Here is an 18,161-nt window from a genome sequence, read left to right as displayed (position 1 = left end):
CCCACCAGGCTCCCCCGTCCCTGGGATTCTCCAGGCAAGAACACTGGAGTGGGTTGCCATTTCCTTCTCCAATGCATGAAAGTGAAAAGTGAAAGTGAAGTCGCTCAGTCGTGTCCGACTCTCAGCGACCCCATGGACTGCAGCCCACCAGGCTCCTCGGTCCATGGGATTTTCCAGGCAAGAGTACTGGAGTGGGGTGCCATTGCCTTCTCCTAGATGTTCTCTATTTGTCTTATTAGTTCCTCGTACCTCCCTGAGTTCTGACTCTTGGATTCTATAAGTGCGTTTTGAGAAGCAACGTGGAAAACGGAATGCGGAATCCAAAGTTTGTGTCAGATGAGCCCAACTACTCTCTACATTGTATGGGGAAAGATAATTGGGCTTCAGTCTAGGATGTAGTATTTACTAACTGTGGAGCCTTAGATAAACCAGTTGATTTCGCTGCACCTCCGCTGTCTCAGTTTTCCCACCTTCAAAATGGGAGTAGAATTTACAAATGGGGGAATGGATAGGGCAGGGCTCACTGTCAAGAAAGGAAGTAACACACTCAAAGACTGTCTAGAATTCCACAGGTCCCAGTAAATCCTAGGGGAAAAGCTCCACCCCAAACCTACTGACTCCGAGGGGGTGGGGCCCCGGAATCTGTATTTTTAACAGCTTTCCAGGTGAGTCAGATGTCTAGTCAAGAGGACTCTTTCCAGTCCTCCAGCTCTTTGATCCACTTATTAACTTCCTTCTAGTCCCAGCGATTTCCAGTTCCCGCAAAAAAAAAGGAGCCGAGAAAAGAGGGGAGAAAAAGCACATCCAGGGTCGGAGTGGCCGATACCGGTCACTCGCCAGCTTCCTTCCTCCCTGGCGCCAGCCGCCAGGTTACATAACGGGTCCCGCGGCGCGCTCTCGCGAGGTTTCCACCGCCCCCGCCTCGCTCCACGTCAGAGGGAACCGGGCGGAGCGGCCAACATGGCGGAACGCAGGCGACACAAGAAGCGGATTCAGGTAGCAAAGCCGAACCCTTGGGTAGGGGGCTTTAGGGCGCTCGGAAGTGGAAGATGCTGGGAAAGCTCCCGGGAAGGGCGAGCGAAATCGAGGACAAGGTGGGGTGGGGTTCCACTGTGAGGCCGCAGGTTGTGGGCTGCGTCGTTGTGAGGGGCCTGAGGAAGGGCGGCGTTGGAGACGGCGGAGACAGGCGGAGGTGCTGGGGCTGCAGCGGAAGGCAGAAGGCGCTGCGCTCGGAATCGGCCGTGGAGGCGCGGCCGTCAGTTCAAGATTCTGGTGGAGGCGCCGGCCTTGGCCTGTGCTGGGAGGTCAGCGCCCTCCGAGCACAGACATCGACCCTCCCGAGCTCCTCCCCTCCCTTCTCCACCCCATCTTTTCGCCTTAGCTGTCCCGAAATAGAGGCCACGGTAACTAGGGTAGAAGAACGCGGAGGACTGACCTAAAGCTACCCGTTCTTTGTGCGCGGATAGAAGGACCGTAGGACGTGGGAGTGAGCGGGATTTGGTCAGCTGCCCCGAGGCCCAGGCGGCGACCTGCGTATCCAGGTGTTCGTTTGCTTGTACCCGCCTTTCTCCTTTTTATTATTAACGTAAGCGTCCAGTTGAAGTTTTGTGGCTTTCTTTCAGCGACACAGTGTAAATAAACAAAACTCTCGGTACTGCAACGAGCGGGTCGCGCCCAGGAACCTTTGACATGGCAGTGTGTCATCTCATAACCTACATAGCATCCCTCCCTCATTCCTCAGGCCTGTCATCTGTGTGTTTCTTCCCTACAATTTCCCCCTGTTGTTCATGCTCTGCTGAGAGGATTAAACATGTGGAACATCTTAGACTCATGTGTGTCTGCTTGTTAGTTAATGTGCCTAGAAACCTTCATATGTCATCATAAATTGGGCATGTTGTAAATTGTTAATATGCTAATCACAAATTGTTACACTCATTTTCTTTCTGTTCCTTTCTATTTCATTGCTTAGAATGACTTTCTGTCTGATGTTTTATTTCTCTGTTGAAAAAAAGTTTATCACTTAACTTACACCACGGGTGATTTAGGTATGCAAGTTAAAATTATCCTTAAAAGTCTGAAGTACTATGGGAAAAAAGATATGATCAGTAAATCTGGAATTTTGGAATTTGGCAGAAATAAGAAAGTTTCAAGTAGAGTACAGAAGGGGACCAAAAAGAGACAAATCCTGCCCCCTCCCCCAAGTTCAGACAGGTCATAAAACCAAGGCTTAAGTTTATTGTGAAAGAAGTTTATAATTATACTATTCCTAGTCTTTCAAAATTTAATGTTATTGGTCAGTTGTGGATACATAATTTTTTATTAGAATTTGTATTGAAGTTGTCAAATTAGTACTTACTGAATTTCTTATATTTACACATATGGTACATTTTATGGCCCTAAACATTTTTTTTTTTTTTTAAATTTCAACTCTTCTTTACTGTGGTCACAAAAGTGATCCTAATTTACTTTGAATAGCAGCTCTATTTCAGTTGTGATCTCATATTAAGCAAAAAGATTAAAAACTGGTATAGCAGTGGTAGTGACTGGGAGCTCAGACTTGAGCCATACTGTGCCTGTTTGTACCCCAGTGTCAGTAATTATTAGCTGTGTAACTTTGGTCGAATTACTTAGCTTTTTTCCTCTATTTCCAAATCCATAAGAAGAAATATTTACCTTGAAGGGATCCTATTTGGGTTGTGGTGGAAAAAAATACGTGAGTGGATGACTTGTTATTAAAGGTTATAAAAGCTATGAAAATAGTATTTGGCACATAACTTTTTTTCCACCTCCCCAAGGATGAAGGGTTTAGGATTACTTTTTTTGGTTTTTGCTAAGCACTCTGATATGCTGAGGTGGAGAAGGCAATGGCAAGCCACTCCAGTACTCTTGCCTAGAAAATCCCATGGATGGAGGAGCCTGGTGGGCTACAGTCCATGGGGTCGCCAGGAGTCGGTCGCGACTGAGCGACTTCACTTTCACTTTTCACTTTCACGAAATGGAGAAGAAAATGGCAACCCACTCCAGTGTTCTTGCCTGGAGAATCCCAGGGACGGCAGAGCCTGGTGGGCTGCTATCTATGGGGTCGCACAGAGTCGGACACGACTGAAGCGACTTAGCAGCAGTAGCAGCTGATATGCTGAAGAAATATTAACAGTTACCTATTCAGTAAATAAACCTTTGAGTTGAGAGTGCCATAAAAAATTTTTTACTTACTATTGTTTAATTGTGAATTAGCTAAGTATGTGAGGATCTAATTGTTAAAAAATCAAGTTGTTATACTGCTAAGTGAAAATAAATGACATTTCTCAAATCCTCCAACTTTTCTATATAGCTATGTTGTGTGGAAGGAATGTTGTAGAGCTCTTGGGCATACTACTTGGAGTACTACTATGCAGTCTCAACAGTAGCTTATCAATCTCCCTTTTTTTTCCCTTCAGGGAATCAGAAAATGTAATATTGGTGTTACTTTAGACAAAAAGATCAAATGTAGTGGCCATGTTTACAGTTGAAGTTACAAGAAAACATCCTATTGTAAGACTTTTGGACAAAAGTTCTGTAATATCAACTCGGTTTCCTGTTGTTTGTTACTTGATGTTTCATGTTTACAAAAGATTTCTACATATAATAGAATTAGGGACCTTGAGTTGTAATTTGTATGTTGGGGGAAAGGATTGCTACATGTAAGTTCAGGGTTTTAAAAAGTAGTTAATTTGTATGCTTTTTCTGGGACAGCCTAATTTTAGATTTCTGGTATTCCATCAAAGTTGGAAGCAAGAGGACTATTTTGTCACATTTCCTTCTTGGACTCACTTTACTGGCCACTGAAAACCAAAAGTGAGCTATGTGTTCATTGACATTACATTGGGAAGTTTTCTTGTTTGAGATTTCCAAGTGAAAGTGATCTCAATTCAAATTAATAAAATATTTGAAAACAAATAATTGTTAGTTTTCTAAGATATGCAACCATGTAAGTTCAGAAACATACTCTAAGTGCTTATAGGTTAACAAAGTGCTGTTTACTAGAAAGGTTAGCTTAAAATCCTAGTACCGCAAATTTTAGAGTTGAAAAGGATTTTCAAATTGGGTTTTTTGGAAACCTCAGTAGCCACTACTATACTACCATTATCCCTTACATCCTTCAAGCTACTATGTGACTTTAAGCAAATGATTTATCTAAGATCTCCTCTGGCTTTTAGATTTTAACCTGAAACCTATTTGCATTTTCACAAATATTTTACACTGCTTGTGAAAGTGTTCGTCGCTCAGTCGTGTCTGACTATGTGACCCCATGGGCTGTAGCCTACCAGGTTCCTCTGTCCATGGGATTCTCCAGACAAAAATACTGGAGTGGGTAGCCATTCCCTTCTCCAAGGGATCTTCCTGATCTAGGGATGGAACCCTGGTCTCCCACATAGCAGGCAAATTCTTTACCATCTGAGACAATACAGCTTGTATAAAAATACAAATTGACAATTGGTGCCCTAATCTATGTCTTTTGCTCAATTTATTCAACAAGCTTATTTATTACCTAAGATTATTTCTGTTGAATAAATTGATTTAAAATTTTTTTCATCATTTTGAGGGTAGGAGAATGAGGGGGCAGAAATTCTAAGTCAAAATTTCTGTAAGATTGAAGCCCATGGCTTACTGACTCTTGATCTAATTTTTTTTTCTCAGAAAGGTTACCTTAAGTACCAGCTAAAATAATATATAGCTAGAAATGGTAACGGAGAAGGCAGTTGCACCCCACTCCAGTTCTCTTGCCTGGAAACTCCCATGGACGGAGGAGCCTGGTAGGCTGTAGTCCACGGAGTCGCTAAGGGTCAGACATGACTGAGCGACTTCACTTTCACTTTCATGCATTGGAGAAGGAAATGGCAACCCACTCCAGTGTTCTTGCCTGGAGAATCCCAGGAACAGGGGAGCCTGGTGGGCTGCCGTCTATGGGGTCGCACAGAGTTGGACACGACTGAAGCGACTTAGCAGCAGCAGCAGCAGCAGAAATGGTAACCCCAGTTTCATTATAGTATTTTTTAATGTTGATATATTCTGAAATAAAAAATAGTCTTTGTTAAATAATTTAAAAAGAAAGTTCTTCCCTAACTTTCCATTTTTGTAATTTTGGACTGTGAGTTGCAACTGCTGGCATCTTGGTGTTTGGGTTGGCAGTCCACCCTCAAAATGTATTGGTTCTTTGCTTGCTCATTCTAAGATGTTTGGGCTCATTCATTGAGCTACAAAATTCCCTTCATTGGAGGGTTGATAAACTTGTTTCTCTTTTTTAGTGGGTGATGCTATTCCCAAAAGACCTTCAATTTTGTCATTAGATTTCTAGAAAAGTTAGGAAAATATTCTGAAGATAATGTGTATATAGACAGGAAGAGGATAAGACTGTTTTAGCCTGCAGTAGGGGAGCAGTGAGAAGGAAGATTCCATGGCAGGCTCTTCTGTATTACTAGCTTCCCAAGTCATGTAATCTTGGTATGCTTCAATAATAATCTTTCTGGCTTCAAAGCCCCAGCAGATGGCACAAATCCTAAACTCTTAGAGGCAGCCTACAATATGTATGTTATATGTGGTATAATGAACATGTCATATTTCACAGAAGATACTAAAAGTTTTTTAAGGATTTGAACTTGAAGGAGGAGCAAGGAAGAAAGCCGTTCTGTTGTACAAATATCTTGTTAAGAATTCTAGTCAGATGTTTTAGGGAAGTTACTGATACTTTAAGAAAGTATCAGTGAATAAGGAACTCTGTGTCTAGTTGAGATTATCCAAGTCCATGTTTTCTGGGCCTTTTCTGTTTATTCATGCTTAGCAGTGCCTTTACCAAGGAGGGGAAGGGAAGGAAGATAGAATACTTGAGTATGTTTTTGCAATTGTGGAAAAGAGCTTGGTGAACTTGAAGTAATTGTTAAAATGAGGTTTTTAAACTGTTGTGGATTCATGTAGAATCAGATTCCGTACTGTATATAATAACAGTTTCTTTTGTATCCTTGTAACATATTTTATGTGTGATGCCTGTATCAACAGTCAGTAGATTGGTACCATGTCTAGTTAATGGTTTGGGTGTTAGTATGAGTGTAGACTGTCATGCCTAAGGTTGATGTGATTGTTTCCTCTCCAGAATAACCTTCATTCTGAAATTCTGTTATTGAAAAACTGTCCTTTTAGTTGATCAGACTATTTGACATCTTTTACTAAGTAATTTCGGAGAAGGCGATGGCACCCCACTCCAGTACTCTTGCCTGGAAAATCCCATGGATGGAGGAGCCTGGCAGGCTGCAGTCCATGGGGTCTCGAAGAGTCAGACACGACTGAGCAACTTCCCTTTCACTTTTCACTTTCATGCATTGGAGAAGGAAATGGCAACCCACTCCAGTGTTCTTGCCTGGAGAATCCCAGGGACGGGGGTGCCGCCTGGGCTGCCGTCTATGGGGTCACACAGAGTCGGACACGACTGAGTGACTTAGCAGCAGCAGCAGAAACTAAGTAATTTCATTCATCCTTTATCATTGAGTCCTTCCTATCTGTTCTACATTTGAAATGTTTCAGGTATCAAAATCCTTCTTAGTCCAGAGTATCACATCACATCTTACTTGAATACTAACTAGTTTCCTGCCTTATGCATTTATTCCCCAGTTCATTCTACATGTAGGCTCCAAAATAGTATCTCAGTCTTTTTTTTTTCTCATTATGTCCTCCTCCTAGTCAAAAACTTTCTGTGACTTACAGGGTAAATTTGAAAATTCTCAGAATGCTTTGAATACTATTTAGCCCTATTATACTTACACCTACTTAGCCTCACAATGCTTTCTAACTTGACTCTAGTGAAACCAAATTTTATACTCATTTTCAGCCACAGTATTTTTATACTATTCATTCAGCTTATCCTAAACTTGTTCATCTTTCAGAATCTAGGTCCCTCTTCCAGGAGATCTTTCATAGATCCTGTTTTGTACTCCTAAAATATTTTTTCTACCACTTATTTTGAAAAATAACAGTTGTTGTTTTGGATAGTTGTAACATAATGTAGCGGAGAAGGAAATGGCAGCCCACTCCAGTACTATTGCCTGGAAAATCCCATGGACGGAGGAGCCTGGTAGACTGCAGTCCATGGGGTCGCTAGAGTCGGACACGACTGAGCGACTTCACTTTCACTTTTCACTTTCATGCATTGGAGAAGGAAATGGCAACCCACTCCAGTGTTCTTGCCTGGAGAATCCCAGGGACGGGGAAGCCTGGTGGTCTGCCGTCTATGGGGTCGCACAGAGTCGGACGAGACTGAAGCGACTTAGCAGCAGTAGCAACAGCAACATAATGTAGGTATTGTGCCTTAACAAATTTTTGGTATTAACTGTAGCACCCAATGGTATTTTAGGGTAAACAACTCAGTAATTATATGTTTGAACAATTTACATTTATCACGAGTTCTCCCCCACATACCATTTTTAATGATATCCCAGTAACAACTTATCAGTCAATTAGATAAATCTTTAGATTGACAACAGATGTATTAACTGAGGGGAAAAATTAAACATATATGGGTGTGATTATAAAATAGAATTGGTCTCTTAAAGCCAATTATACTATCCCATTATTTCCAACTATTTATATAGTGTGACTTTTTCGGCTGTACATGAACATACAGAATATTGTTACTGATAGATGAGGCTTCTAGAAATTCAGTGTTACTTGGGCATAATTAAATGCTATCATTTTACATATACTAATGTATTTTAGTGTGATTTCAAAAACCAAAATATAGAATACTTTTTAGCTTGTGCAAACTATATTTTGTGAAAATAAAAGTTGCTCAGTCTTGTCCTACTCTTTGCGACCCCATGGACTGTATAGTCCATGGAATTCTCAAGGCCAGGATACTGGAGTGTACTGGACCCCAGATTAAATAATTATAAACACTGTAGATTGTAGTGAACTTGGTAGTGTTAAAGTTTGAATTTACAGTTTTTTAAGATTCTATTTTTCTGTGATATTTCTTTTTATATATAAAACTAAAGGTCTTTTATTCTTATAAATATTTGGTTTTTATTATAGTCTTCATTTGGATTGAATGGTTTGGGTTTTTAGCTTTTTTTTAAATTTTTATTTTATATTGGAGTATAGTTGATTTACAATGTGTGGGTTTCTAATTTTTATTGTCACAAATAGTAACCCACAAATGAGGTAGTATGAGAGTGTAAAACTCATGCACTGTTAATTGGCTGTTTGAAGCAGAGAAGTTGGGAAATGCAAAGGAAGAAATCCGAGAAGTAGCTGCCTGGTGACCCAACAACAGGGGCACAGATTTTCACTTCATCTCACAAATTACTCCTCTTCAGGATAAAGTTAAAGCTGAGACTTTATTAGTTGTCCCTTATTTTCTGCAGACATAACTGAATTCAGACTTATTTGAAATTTGTGGAAAAACTGACATAAATACAGATGATTTAGATAGTTTATTTTTCCTGTTTTGTATTAGTAGAATGTCTTGCCTAAAAGATAACTGTCTTCGGCATTATTTATTCTCAGCAGTCTAGATTCTTGGCAGTTAATTCTTCGCTATTATTTGGCACTTTATTCGTTTTAAGAAATAGACCTTCATGAAATCATTCACATTTAAATTATACATTGCTAGAAATATTGCTTGAGTTCTCTATGTATTGTGCTTAAAAATGTGAAGGCAGTGCTTTTATTTTGATATTAGTAACTTACAGCAGTAAGACAACTTCTAAAAGTAAAAAAAATATAAGATATATATACACAAATGTAAATTGCTCTCATTTTCTTCAGTATATGAGTAGAGAGAATAAGTACACTGCTTTTAACTACTCAAAAGTAGTTCAGAAGGTAAGGAAATAAAAGCAAGATGGGAAATGATAAACAATGAAGTGGTAAAAAATTTGGAAGAAAGAATGGGAAAATTTTAGAAAACAGGGAAGGATTAAAGCAGCCTTTTCAAAACTCTTTGTTCACTTCCATTAATCAGTTCTTAAAGTGAAAGTCACTCAGCCATGTCCGACTTTTTGTGACCCCCTGGACTATGCAGAATACTGGAGTGGCTAGCCATTCTCTTCTCCAGGGGATCTTCCCAACCCAGGGATCCAACCCTAGGTCTTCTACATTGCAGGTGGATTCTTTACCAGCTGAGCCACCAGGGAAGCCCAGTCAGTTTTAAATGAGATTATAACTTACTTGTCTATTGCATTTTAATTTTTGCTCTACCTCTGTTCAGAAAGGAAGAAGAAAGGCAAGGTGAGAAAGGATTCCCCGACAGTATCTAGAATTTGTAACCCTAAAAGGAAAGGGAATACAAATCTTCAGCATCTCAAGTAGTATCTTGTATCTGGGACCACACTGGAACAGCTGTCTTTGGTTAATTTGAGAACTCCTCCTGCGATCTCTAGTCTTTTGTTTAGGGTACATAACTTTGGCTGTTACTTAACATTTATTTATGGCACCTGTTTCTACCTACGTTGACATTTGGGCACTCACTATTGACAGCCTCTTAATGTTTTGAATTATTGTCTATGGCTTGTAAAGAGAGACCAAGCAAGGGTAAAAATGAACTGGTACACAGTGGTTACCATGCTGGAAAAACAACTCAGAATAAATGCCTTGTAGCTGAGGCCAAGAGACAAGCAACTTTGGGCCCTCTCAACTTGTATTTGAAAGATGTGTAATTTTTAAAATCTCCATTCTGTCTTTTGTATAGATTACCAGGTCTGCTCTAGAAAAAGCTTGAAAGAAAGGCCTGTAGTACACTTTAAAAGATTTTCAGAAAAGATATGTAATTTATTCTTCAGTGTATGAATGTCTCAAGTAAATAATTACATTAAATTTAATATTGTTACTTTGCAGGAAGTTGGTGAACCATCTAAAGAAGAGAAGGCTGTAGCCAAGTTTCTTCGATTCAACTGTCCAACCAAGTCCACCAATATGATGGGTCACCGGGTTGATTATTTTATTGGTAGGATTTCATATTTTAAATTATGTTAGTGGGCATGTTTTATAAAGATACCTAATTTGGGGATAGGCAGATGTTTTAAAAGTGCTTTGCAAGAATGATTGGTGAAGGTAGGTGAGGGTCATATGGCACATGATTATCCTATTCTTTCCTTTCATAATTAAAAATGTCAATAGTAAAAATGAAGTACTTTTTAATGACATTTGAGATATTTTTAAAATAGAATAAGATTTATTTTCAGTACTGATTTTTAAGCAGATAGTTCATGTACTTAAATGATACTTTTTAAAAAAATTCCAGCATAGAAGTTAGTGTGAAACCAGTCTGTTGGAACCAAGTTGGGAGCTTTTGTTCTTCATATAATCTGAACAACTTCATTATAAGCTAATATCATCTGTAGTATTGCCCCATAACTTATAACTCAAAAGTTGTTGAGTTTGCCTGTCTGATCAATTAAGATTGAATTGCCATTATCGAGAAGAAATTCCTTTATATTCTCTTTAGTGCTATGATTAATGATTTTGCTAGTCATTAAAAGTTTGAAAAATAGACATGCTATTCTTTTCAGATCTCATCTATTTAGTTTTTTCTAGTGACAGCAGTAGATTGTTTACAGAACGTATTCCTTGGTGGGTAAAGCTTGGAGACAGAATTTCTCTTACTGTGTGGTAGAGGACAATTTTTGGTTTGTCTTATATTTTGATTATTTGATAAGAGTGATATTTACATTTATTTTGAACTTTTTAAAGAACATTTTCTCAATTTATATTGCTTGAGTTCATATTTTTTATTTATCATTTATTTCACAGCATTACTTTAAAAAGCTGCTTATCAGTATGTTTCACAAATTGAGCTATTTGTCATGATTGTGTCAGACTTAAATTTTCTGTTGAACTTGGTTTTATTTTCGAATGCTGGAATGTTGAAATTTGCCTTATAGAATATTATTTAGATAGACTCAAGTTCTGCTATATACTAAATTTAGAATAATTAATTTCTTCTTTAGCTTCTAAAGCAGTGGATTGCCTCTTGGATTCAAAGTGGGCAAAGGCCAAGAAAGGAGAGGAAGCTTTATTTACAACAAGGGAGTCTGTGGTTGACTACTGCAACAGGTACTGTTTATTTCTTAGTGAAGGATAATGTGAATAGTAATTTAAAAACGGTCTCCGTGGTCCTAAAGCTCCTTCCCTGTTTTTATCGTTTAGTTCTGTTACAACGTAGCTCAAGCATGACTTTTACGTGTAACTTGGATATCTTCAGTAACTCAGGAAATGCATTTATTTGGAGTTAGACCATCATATTTTTATAGTTTTTATTTGTGTTCTATTAAATTTGTACATTTGCAGGCTGACTGAACTGAGGGATCAGCAATAAAAATCATATACCAGTGCCTATTGTGAACATAAAAGTTATTTCTTTTCTAGAGAAAACAGGTGGGGAGTCTTTTCCAAAACTTTGTCAGGAACTCCTAATTGGCCTGTTGTCCCTGTTGTTTGTGTGTCTACCCACTGAGCCATTAGCCAGGTACACTCTTCTGTTTTGTTTGTGATTGCTATTGTATTCCTTGTGAAATCAAGGCAGCTGTGACATCTATCTTTTCTTGATTCCAAGATGAAGTATAGACAGTTCAGTAACATATCCATGTGTTTTATAGGTACTTCTTCTTTGGGAAAAACGTTTCATGGTGAATGGTGTAAAAAAATCCATTTTCTGGGAGTCCAGTGGTTAGGACTCTGTGTTTCCACTGCAGGGGCCACAGGTTCCATCCTTGGTCAGGAATCTAAGATCCCTCATGACACATGATATGGACCCCCCCCTCCCCAAAAAATCACTTTTCTCTTGGGAAGAAGTATGCTGGTTTTGTGTTTTTTTTCTCCCCCAGTTTTCCCCTTTGGTTTATTTACTACTTGAACAGATTTATTAAGATGTTAGTAAATCAGATTGCTTCTGTGACAGTGAATTTTATAATTGGTGGGAATTTGACATTTTAGATTATCTTATATATTTAGTAGGGAGATACACATTGCATTTACTAATATATTGCTTAATGGCATTTAAAGTGGCAGCCACATTTTAAGTCCTCAGTCACTGAGTTGTGTCTTAGTCTTTGTGACCCCAAGGACTGTAGCCTGTCAGGCTCCTTCTGTCTGTGGAATTTTCCAGGCAAGATTAGTGAAGTGAGTTGCTATTTCCTTCTCCAGGGAATCTTCCTGACCAAGGGATCACACCTGAGTCTCCTGTGTTGGCAGGCGGGTTCTTTACCATTGAGCCACCTGGGAAGCAGCAGCCACATGAGAACCCTCTTAAAAAACTGTTAAAAAAATTTCACAGTCTGTCTGCTAAAGCTGTAAAGTTGAAGAATTGTTAAATGTTTATTAAAATTCTTAGCTGCCAATTCCCTGGTGGTTCAGTGATTAAGACTCCTGCTTTCACTGCCATTGGCCTGGTGTTCGATCCCTGATTGGGGAACTGAGATCCCACAAGTGGTGCTGCACAGCCAAAAAAAAAAAAAAAAAATTCTTAGCTGCCAAAAACTGGAGTCATTAACGGACCTTTCAGAAGCAATGAAAATTTCATTGTTGGGGCAGGGATTAGCTAACAGAAGTGCAATCACTATTTTCCTTTTAGCCATCTGTGTATTAGAATTCCAAAGTGCAAATTTCCCTGCCTGCCTCAAAATAGACTTGTTTTTTATACGTAGTATATAAGTAGAAGCTGCTGTAAATGCACAAAGAAGTTAAATCACTTACCCAAAGTCACAAAGCTAGTAAGTGGCTAGCCAAAATTCTAAATCCAGCCATCTGGCTTTGCAGTGTAGTCCATGGTCTTAACCACTGCACTATACTATCTTCTCCAAAATAATGATCCAGTTAATGAACAGAAATTAAGATGAAGGATTAACCTGTCAGTATTATTTGAATATTAGTGCTTGCTTTGGCAGCACATACACTAAAATTTAATATAAAATCTGAGCCCAACTCTCCAAGATAAGCAGCCAATATTAATATGTTTCTCTTGGCCTTTTAGGAGACTTGATACTTTGTTATATGAAAAGCAAAAAAAAAAAAACGAGTATGGCGATGGTTCTAGCAATACACTCACTTTTTGTTGTATATGTTATTCCCATTCATATCAAGCTTTTTGTGTCCTTTTTGCACTAAGATAGAGAAGCATGAATTTTTCAAAACCACTTCTAATAATAACCATAGAGACCTCATGATGACCAGCTCTCATGGGTTCCTAACTGACTACAGGCAGAACCACAGAGAGACACTAGTCCTGTCTCATTCTCTGAAGTGTGCTTGAGGGAGGTTGAGGAAAAACAAAAGAAAACAGGAAACTATAGTATGATATACAAAACAGTCTTTTCTAGTATGCTCCATGCCTCTTCATGGCCTGTTTCAAATACAGACTCTTAAATCTTGTATCTAGTGTCATCCTAACCTTCCTGTGACTTTGCATCTCCAACCCCCCAGTCTACTAATGTCCTTATCACTCTCATTCTTATACCACACTCCTCTTTTCTGGTCTTTTGGTAATAACCTACCACTTTCTCCACGTGGTTCTATCCTGCCTGCCTCTCAATATAAGTCCCCCACATTGCATCTTTAGTATTTAGTATTCCCCGGGTCCTCTAGCTTACATTAATCTAATATTCTATAGAATTTATAAAGGTAACTGTTTAAATAGATTTGTTACATGTGTGTGTGTGTGTGTGTGTGTGTGTGTGTTTTTTCCCTTGCTGACTAAATCTGAAGGCAGTTGGAGGACTGTTCTATACTTTAGTGTAACTCCACAGCAGTTAGCTCAGTGTGGGCATTTAATAAAACCTCACCCTTGTTAGATAAGTTAAAGTCCTAAACACATGTCTGGCATTTAATAAACATTTACTAAACCTGGGAAAAAATTAAGAGGTGAAGAAAAGTAATAAGCAATTTAGTGGCATTTTGCAGGCTGCTTTTAATCCATTTATTTATTCTACAAATACATATCAAATATCTATTATAGGCCAGGCCTCAGGAATACAGAGATAACTGTGACTTGGCTCTTGCCTCCAAAGCACATATTGTTGTCTGAGAGAAAATCTGTGACTAGTTACAATATAGTGTGTTCCGTAAGAAAGAAAGGAAAGTTCAAGAATAGCCTCACAGAGAAAACATTTTAATAAAATTTTGAAACATAAAATAGGTGATTACCCAGCAAATAATAGGGGAGTGGACATTTGATCCTGGCAGAGGGCATAGAACATCCTGAGTTAGGAAAGTATGAGTAGTCTGTGAAAATGTCAGTTTATGTAGTTGATTTGTTCTATACGGTGTGTTTAAAGCTAAATAAATTGAGGCACTGATTTTATTACAATAGTAAGTGTCATCTCATTTTTTGAGGCATATGGTGAATTGAAGTAGACATTCTCTATCAAGGAATAAGTCAATGATTCTACTTATTAATGAATGGAATGAGGGTGTAATGTAATGATTTATAAACCAAATGTGTTTTCTCTATTAAATGAAATTAATGATTTCACTGCAGCACTGGTAATGGCTAACATTGAGAACGTGCATTCCAGGCACCATGGTAAACAATCTGTATGCTTCTCATTTAGTTCTAGAAACCCCTATGAAATAGATACCCCATTTTAGAAATATACTAAAATTAAGTAACTTACCCAATACTGTGTAGCTAATTAAGTGGTAGAGGTGATATTTGAACCCATCTACCTGAATGTGAATTTCTCATTACCAATTTGATTGGTTAATAATCTTAACTTTTGTCTCATGGGCTGGAGCAGCTGTGCAGAAGTAACAGAGCAGATGTTCCTGCTGATTCTATCCTCTTCTGTAACTGCTTGTCAAGGGAAGAATTGTTTTTTCTCCTAAAGTTCTGTGGTTTATTTTTTAAATTATGTATTTCTTTATTAAGAACATTTTTTTCACTAAAGCAAAGAAAACTTTGAGAACGCAAAGAAACGAGAAGACTTTGAAAATGATGCAGAAGAAAATGCAAATTACTAATGATGTTGCCTCAGGAATAATTACATTACCATTTGAGACTATATATTTAAGTATCTATATGTGTACATATGTACTCTTAATATATGGAGAGCTATAATATGAACTGTAGTATGAAATGCTGCTCTTCAATTAACATACAGTGAGTAAGATGTATTTTCATTTTCATACTAAATTGTAATGAATGATCCTGATAGAAAATCTGGAAATTATATAAGTGAAAAATAAAGAAATTAGAATATTTTCATTATAAATTTTTGTAAGAAAGTCTGAAGTAGAATGAAAATGAAAGATTCCCCCCCTCATTCAGATACTCAACACTACTCTTAAATCGCACTTTCTGCTCATAAGTAGTTAATTATTAAGGGTCTCATTTCAGATTTTTACTTGTTTACATATATGTGTGTATGTAAACAGATATTCATATATGTATGTGTAGTAGATATTAATGCTAGATTCTTTGGGGACATTTCAGACAGTTGCACAATTGTATGCTATATAGCTCTTCTGAACAAGAAAAAGCTTTTTGGCAATGTTCATGGGATGGTCCTAATTGGGCATCAGAAAGAAGCCCAGCCAAGCAGGTCAAAACACAGGTAGGCAAAACATAATGATCAGAAATAAGTGGTATTTGGCCAGGAAGGAAGTGTCTAGTTAGCAAGTGTGTGATGCGTTGGAGCAGGCACCAGTGGAGGTAGAAAGGTGGATAGGTACCAGTAACAGGCCCAGCTGGTGGCAGTGAGACCTAGCGTCTAGGTTGTGTTTTGATAGTTATCCTTTATCAAGACAGTAATGAAGGAACAAATGAGGAACTCTGAAACTGGAACATAAGATTTGAAAAGGTTTTCTTTTAGATGATAAAAATAAGCGTAACCCAGTTGCTTTAGTAGGATTAGAAAAGATTGAGTCAACAAAGGTTGACTTAATTTGGTCTCAGCTGAGCTTCCAAACTCATCAGATAAGCAAATAAACAAGAACAACAACAAAAAAGAACAAAGCAAGCATCTGACATGAATTGTATTAGAAGAAAAACTGCTGTGGATGGGATAACAATGTGTTGAGAGAAACACATAGTGTTGTCTCGCCAAATATTTTGTACAATTTTTATCTTGATACTGTGAAGAATTGTTTTCAGAGTTCAGAAATCTTATCTTAGCATATTTAATTATTCATTATTGAAGATATTTCATTATAGTGGCAGGCTGAGTAGTGAGGTACGTGGAGAGAAGAAAATAACATCAAGAAAGACATCTGAAGACACAATTTGGATCAACAGATCATGGGCACATTTTTAATCTATTAACATTTAACTGTTTTATTTATTTTCCCCATATATTTATATTCCATTTATGTCCACTCTTGAATTTGAGACTTTAAATAAAGCAGAATTTTGATTACTCCTTATGAACCTAAAGAAAAACTAAAGGAATCTCATTAAATTATATAGTTGAAAATTAGATTTCATATAATCAGGTTGACTGCACAAGTTTTCGAATAGACTGTTTTTCCATGGACTTACTAGTTGTAATTTTTCTTGTGAGTTGCCAATGTATGTCATTCTTTGTTCACTTTATTCAGGTCTTGATATTTTTGCTTTTCAGTCTACATCTACATAATGGATAGGGAATATAATGTCATACCTTTTTTTTAAAGGCTTTTAAAGAAGCAATTTTTTCATCGGGCACTAAAAGTAATGAAAATGAAGTATGAGAAAGACATAAAAAAAGAAAAAGAGAAAGGAAAAGCTGAAAGTGGAAAAGAAGAAGATAAAAAGAGCAAGAAAGAAAATCTAAAGGATGAAAAGACAAAAAAGGAAAAAGAAAAAAAAAAAGATGGTGAAAAGGAAGAATCCAAAAAGGTGATTTCAACTAGATTTAAGTAAAAATAAAAAATTTATTACATGCATGTTATCACTACTGGCATATCAAGACTTTTAAAATCTTATGCAGCAACCACTTAAACCATATTAGGGTTTTGATGAATACATGATTGAGAATTTTGATTTCTGTGTCTCATATAGTAAAACTTTGAGTATATGAATGTCATACTCCTTTTTGCTTGTTTGTAAATACTTTTTCTTCTATTCAACTTGTTTTTTAATAGGAGGAAACTCCTGGAACTCCCAAAAAGAAGGAAACCAAGAAAAAATTCAAGCTTGAGCCCCATGATGATCAAGTTTTTCTGGATGGAAATGAGGTGAGAGTACCTACTAAAAGTAGAAATCCAATTTTCCATAGGAGTTTTTAGAATTGTCTTTGATGCCTTCACTAAGAAAAGAAGTAATTTAGATAAATTTAACCATGTAGATATAAAATCTACCCTTTTTAAAAATGAATTTCTCTGAATTTATATTTATAAAAAATTTATTAAATCAGTCAGAAGTATGTTCAATTGTCTGTGATAGGTAGAAAAAAAGAAATAACAGTGACTTAAGATGGATACTTATTTCTCTCTCATTAAAGAAACCTGATGGTAAGCAGATACAGCAGCTCCATGGTGGATCTGAAGTTTTCTGCCTGTGTAAGGCAATTAGTAAAGATTATCTCATGGTCCAAAATGACTGCCAGCCTTATATATGCATCCAAAGGAGGGAAGGAAAGTGAGGGACATGCTTCTTTTTTAAGGATACTATCCAGAAAACAGGCAGTTTCATTTCTGTATGGATTCCATTGGCCAGAACCTACTCACATGGTCATGACTTCCTGCAGTAAAGTCTTAGAAACATGATTTTCATACTGAGTGATCCTTTGCCCAGTAAAATACAGGGTTTCCATTACAATCAAAAGGAAAAGAAGCAGAATGGTTAATGAGGAACACATACTGGTTTCTACCTTTCACAGTCAGACACATTACTATAAGGGTCTAAAATTTTCAACATTACTTGATGCTTTACTTAAAATCATTTTAATGTATTTAATAGAATGTTTGTGTGGTGGTAGCCCTCCATGAAGACCACTTAATTTAGTCATTTGACCATTATAAAAACATTTAGTTATATACTAGCCATTGAGTTGTGAATTTCTTTCTATGCTTAATACAAAGGTAGTATAAATTTAAAAAGTTAGTGCTTCTTGGAGCTGTCAGCTTGAAATTCTGGGAAGGCTTTTTAGAAAACACGTGCACTAGGCTCATTCCAGGCATACTTGCGTGAGGATCCCTAGGATGGAATCTAGAGTGTGTGTGTG

General features: G+C 37.5%; 1 protein-coding gene across 1 annotated transcript in view; it reads left to right on the top strand.

Moving 5' to 3' along the window:
* Nucleotides 1-679: 679 nt before the first annotated feature.
* SEC62 (SEC62 homolog, preprotein translocation factor) overlaps nucleotides 680-18,161 on the top strand; it is a 33,576-nt gene continuing 16,094 nt past the window's right edge. Inside the window, exons 1-5 of the mRNA NM_001205604.1 lie at nucleotides 680-996; nucleotides 9,862-9,970; nucleotides 10,974-11,079; nucleotides 16,630-16,834; nucleotides 17,080-17,172. Coding sequence (NP_001192533.1) covers nucleotides 961-996; nucleotides 9,862-9,970; nucleotides 10,974-11,079; nucleotides 16,630-16,834; nucleotides 17,080-17,172 — 549 coding nt within the window. The 5' untranslated portion in view covers nucleotides 680-960. The remainder of the gene's footprint in view (nucleotides 997-9,861; nucleotides 9,971-10,973; nucleotides 11,080-16,629; nucleotides 16,835-17,079; nucleotides 17,173-18,161) is intronic.

The sequence above is a fragment of the Bos taurus genome, chromosome 1 (genome assembly GCF_002263795.3).
Source record: "Bos taurus isolate L1 Dominette 01449 registration number 42190680 breed Hereford chromosome 1, ARS-UCD2.0, whole genome shotgun sequence".
Taxonomy (NCBI): Eukaryota; Metazoa; Chordata; class Mammalia; order Artiodactyla; family Bovidae; genus Bos; species Bos taurus.
Note: the sequence above shows the minus strand (reverse complement) of the source record. Positions and strands in the feature narration are given on the sequence as shown.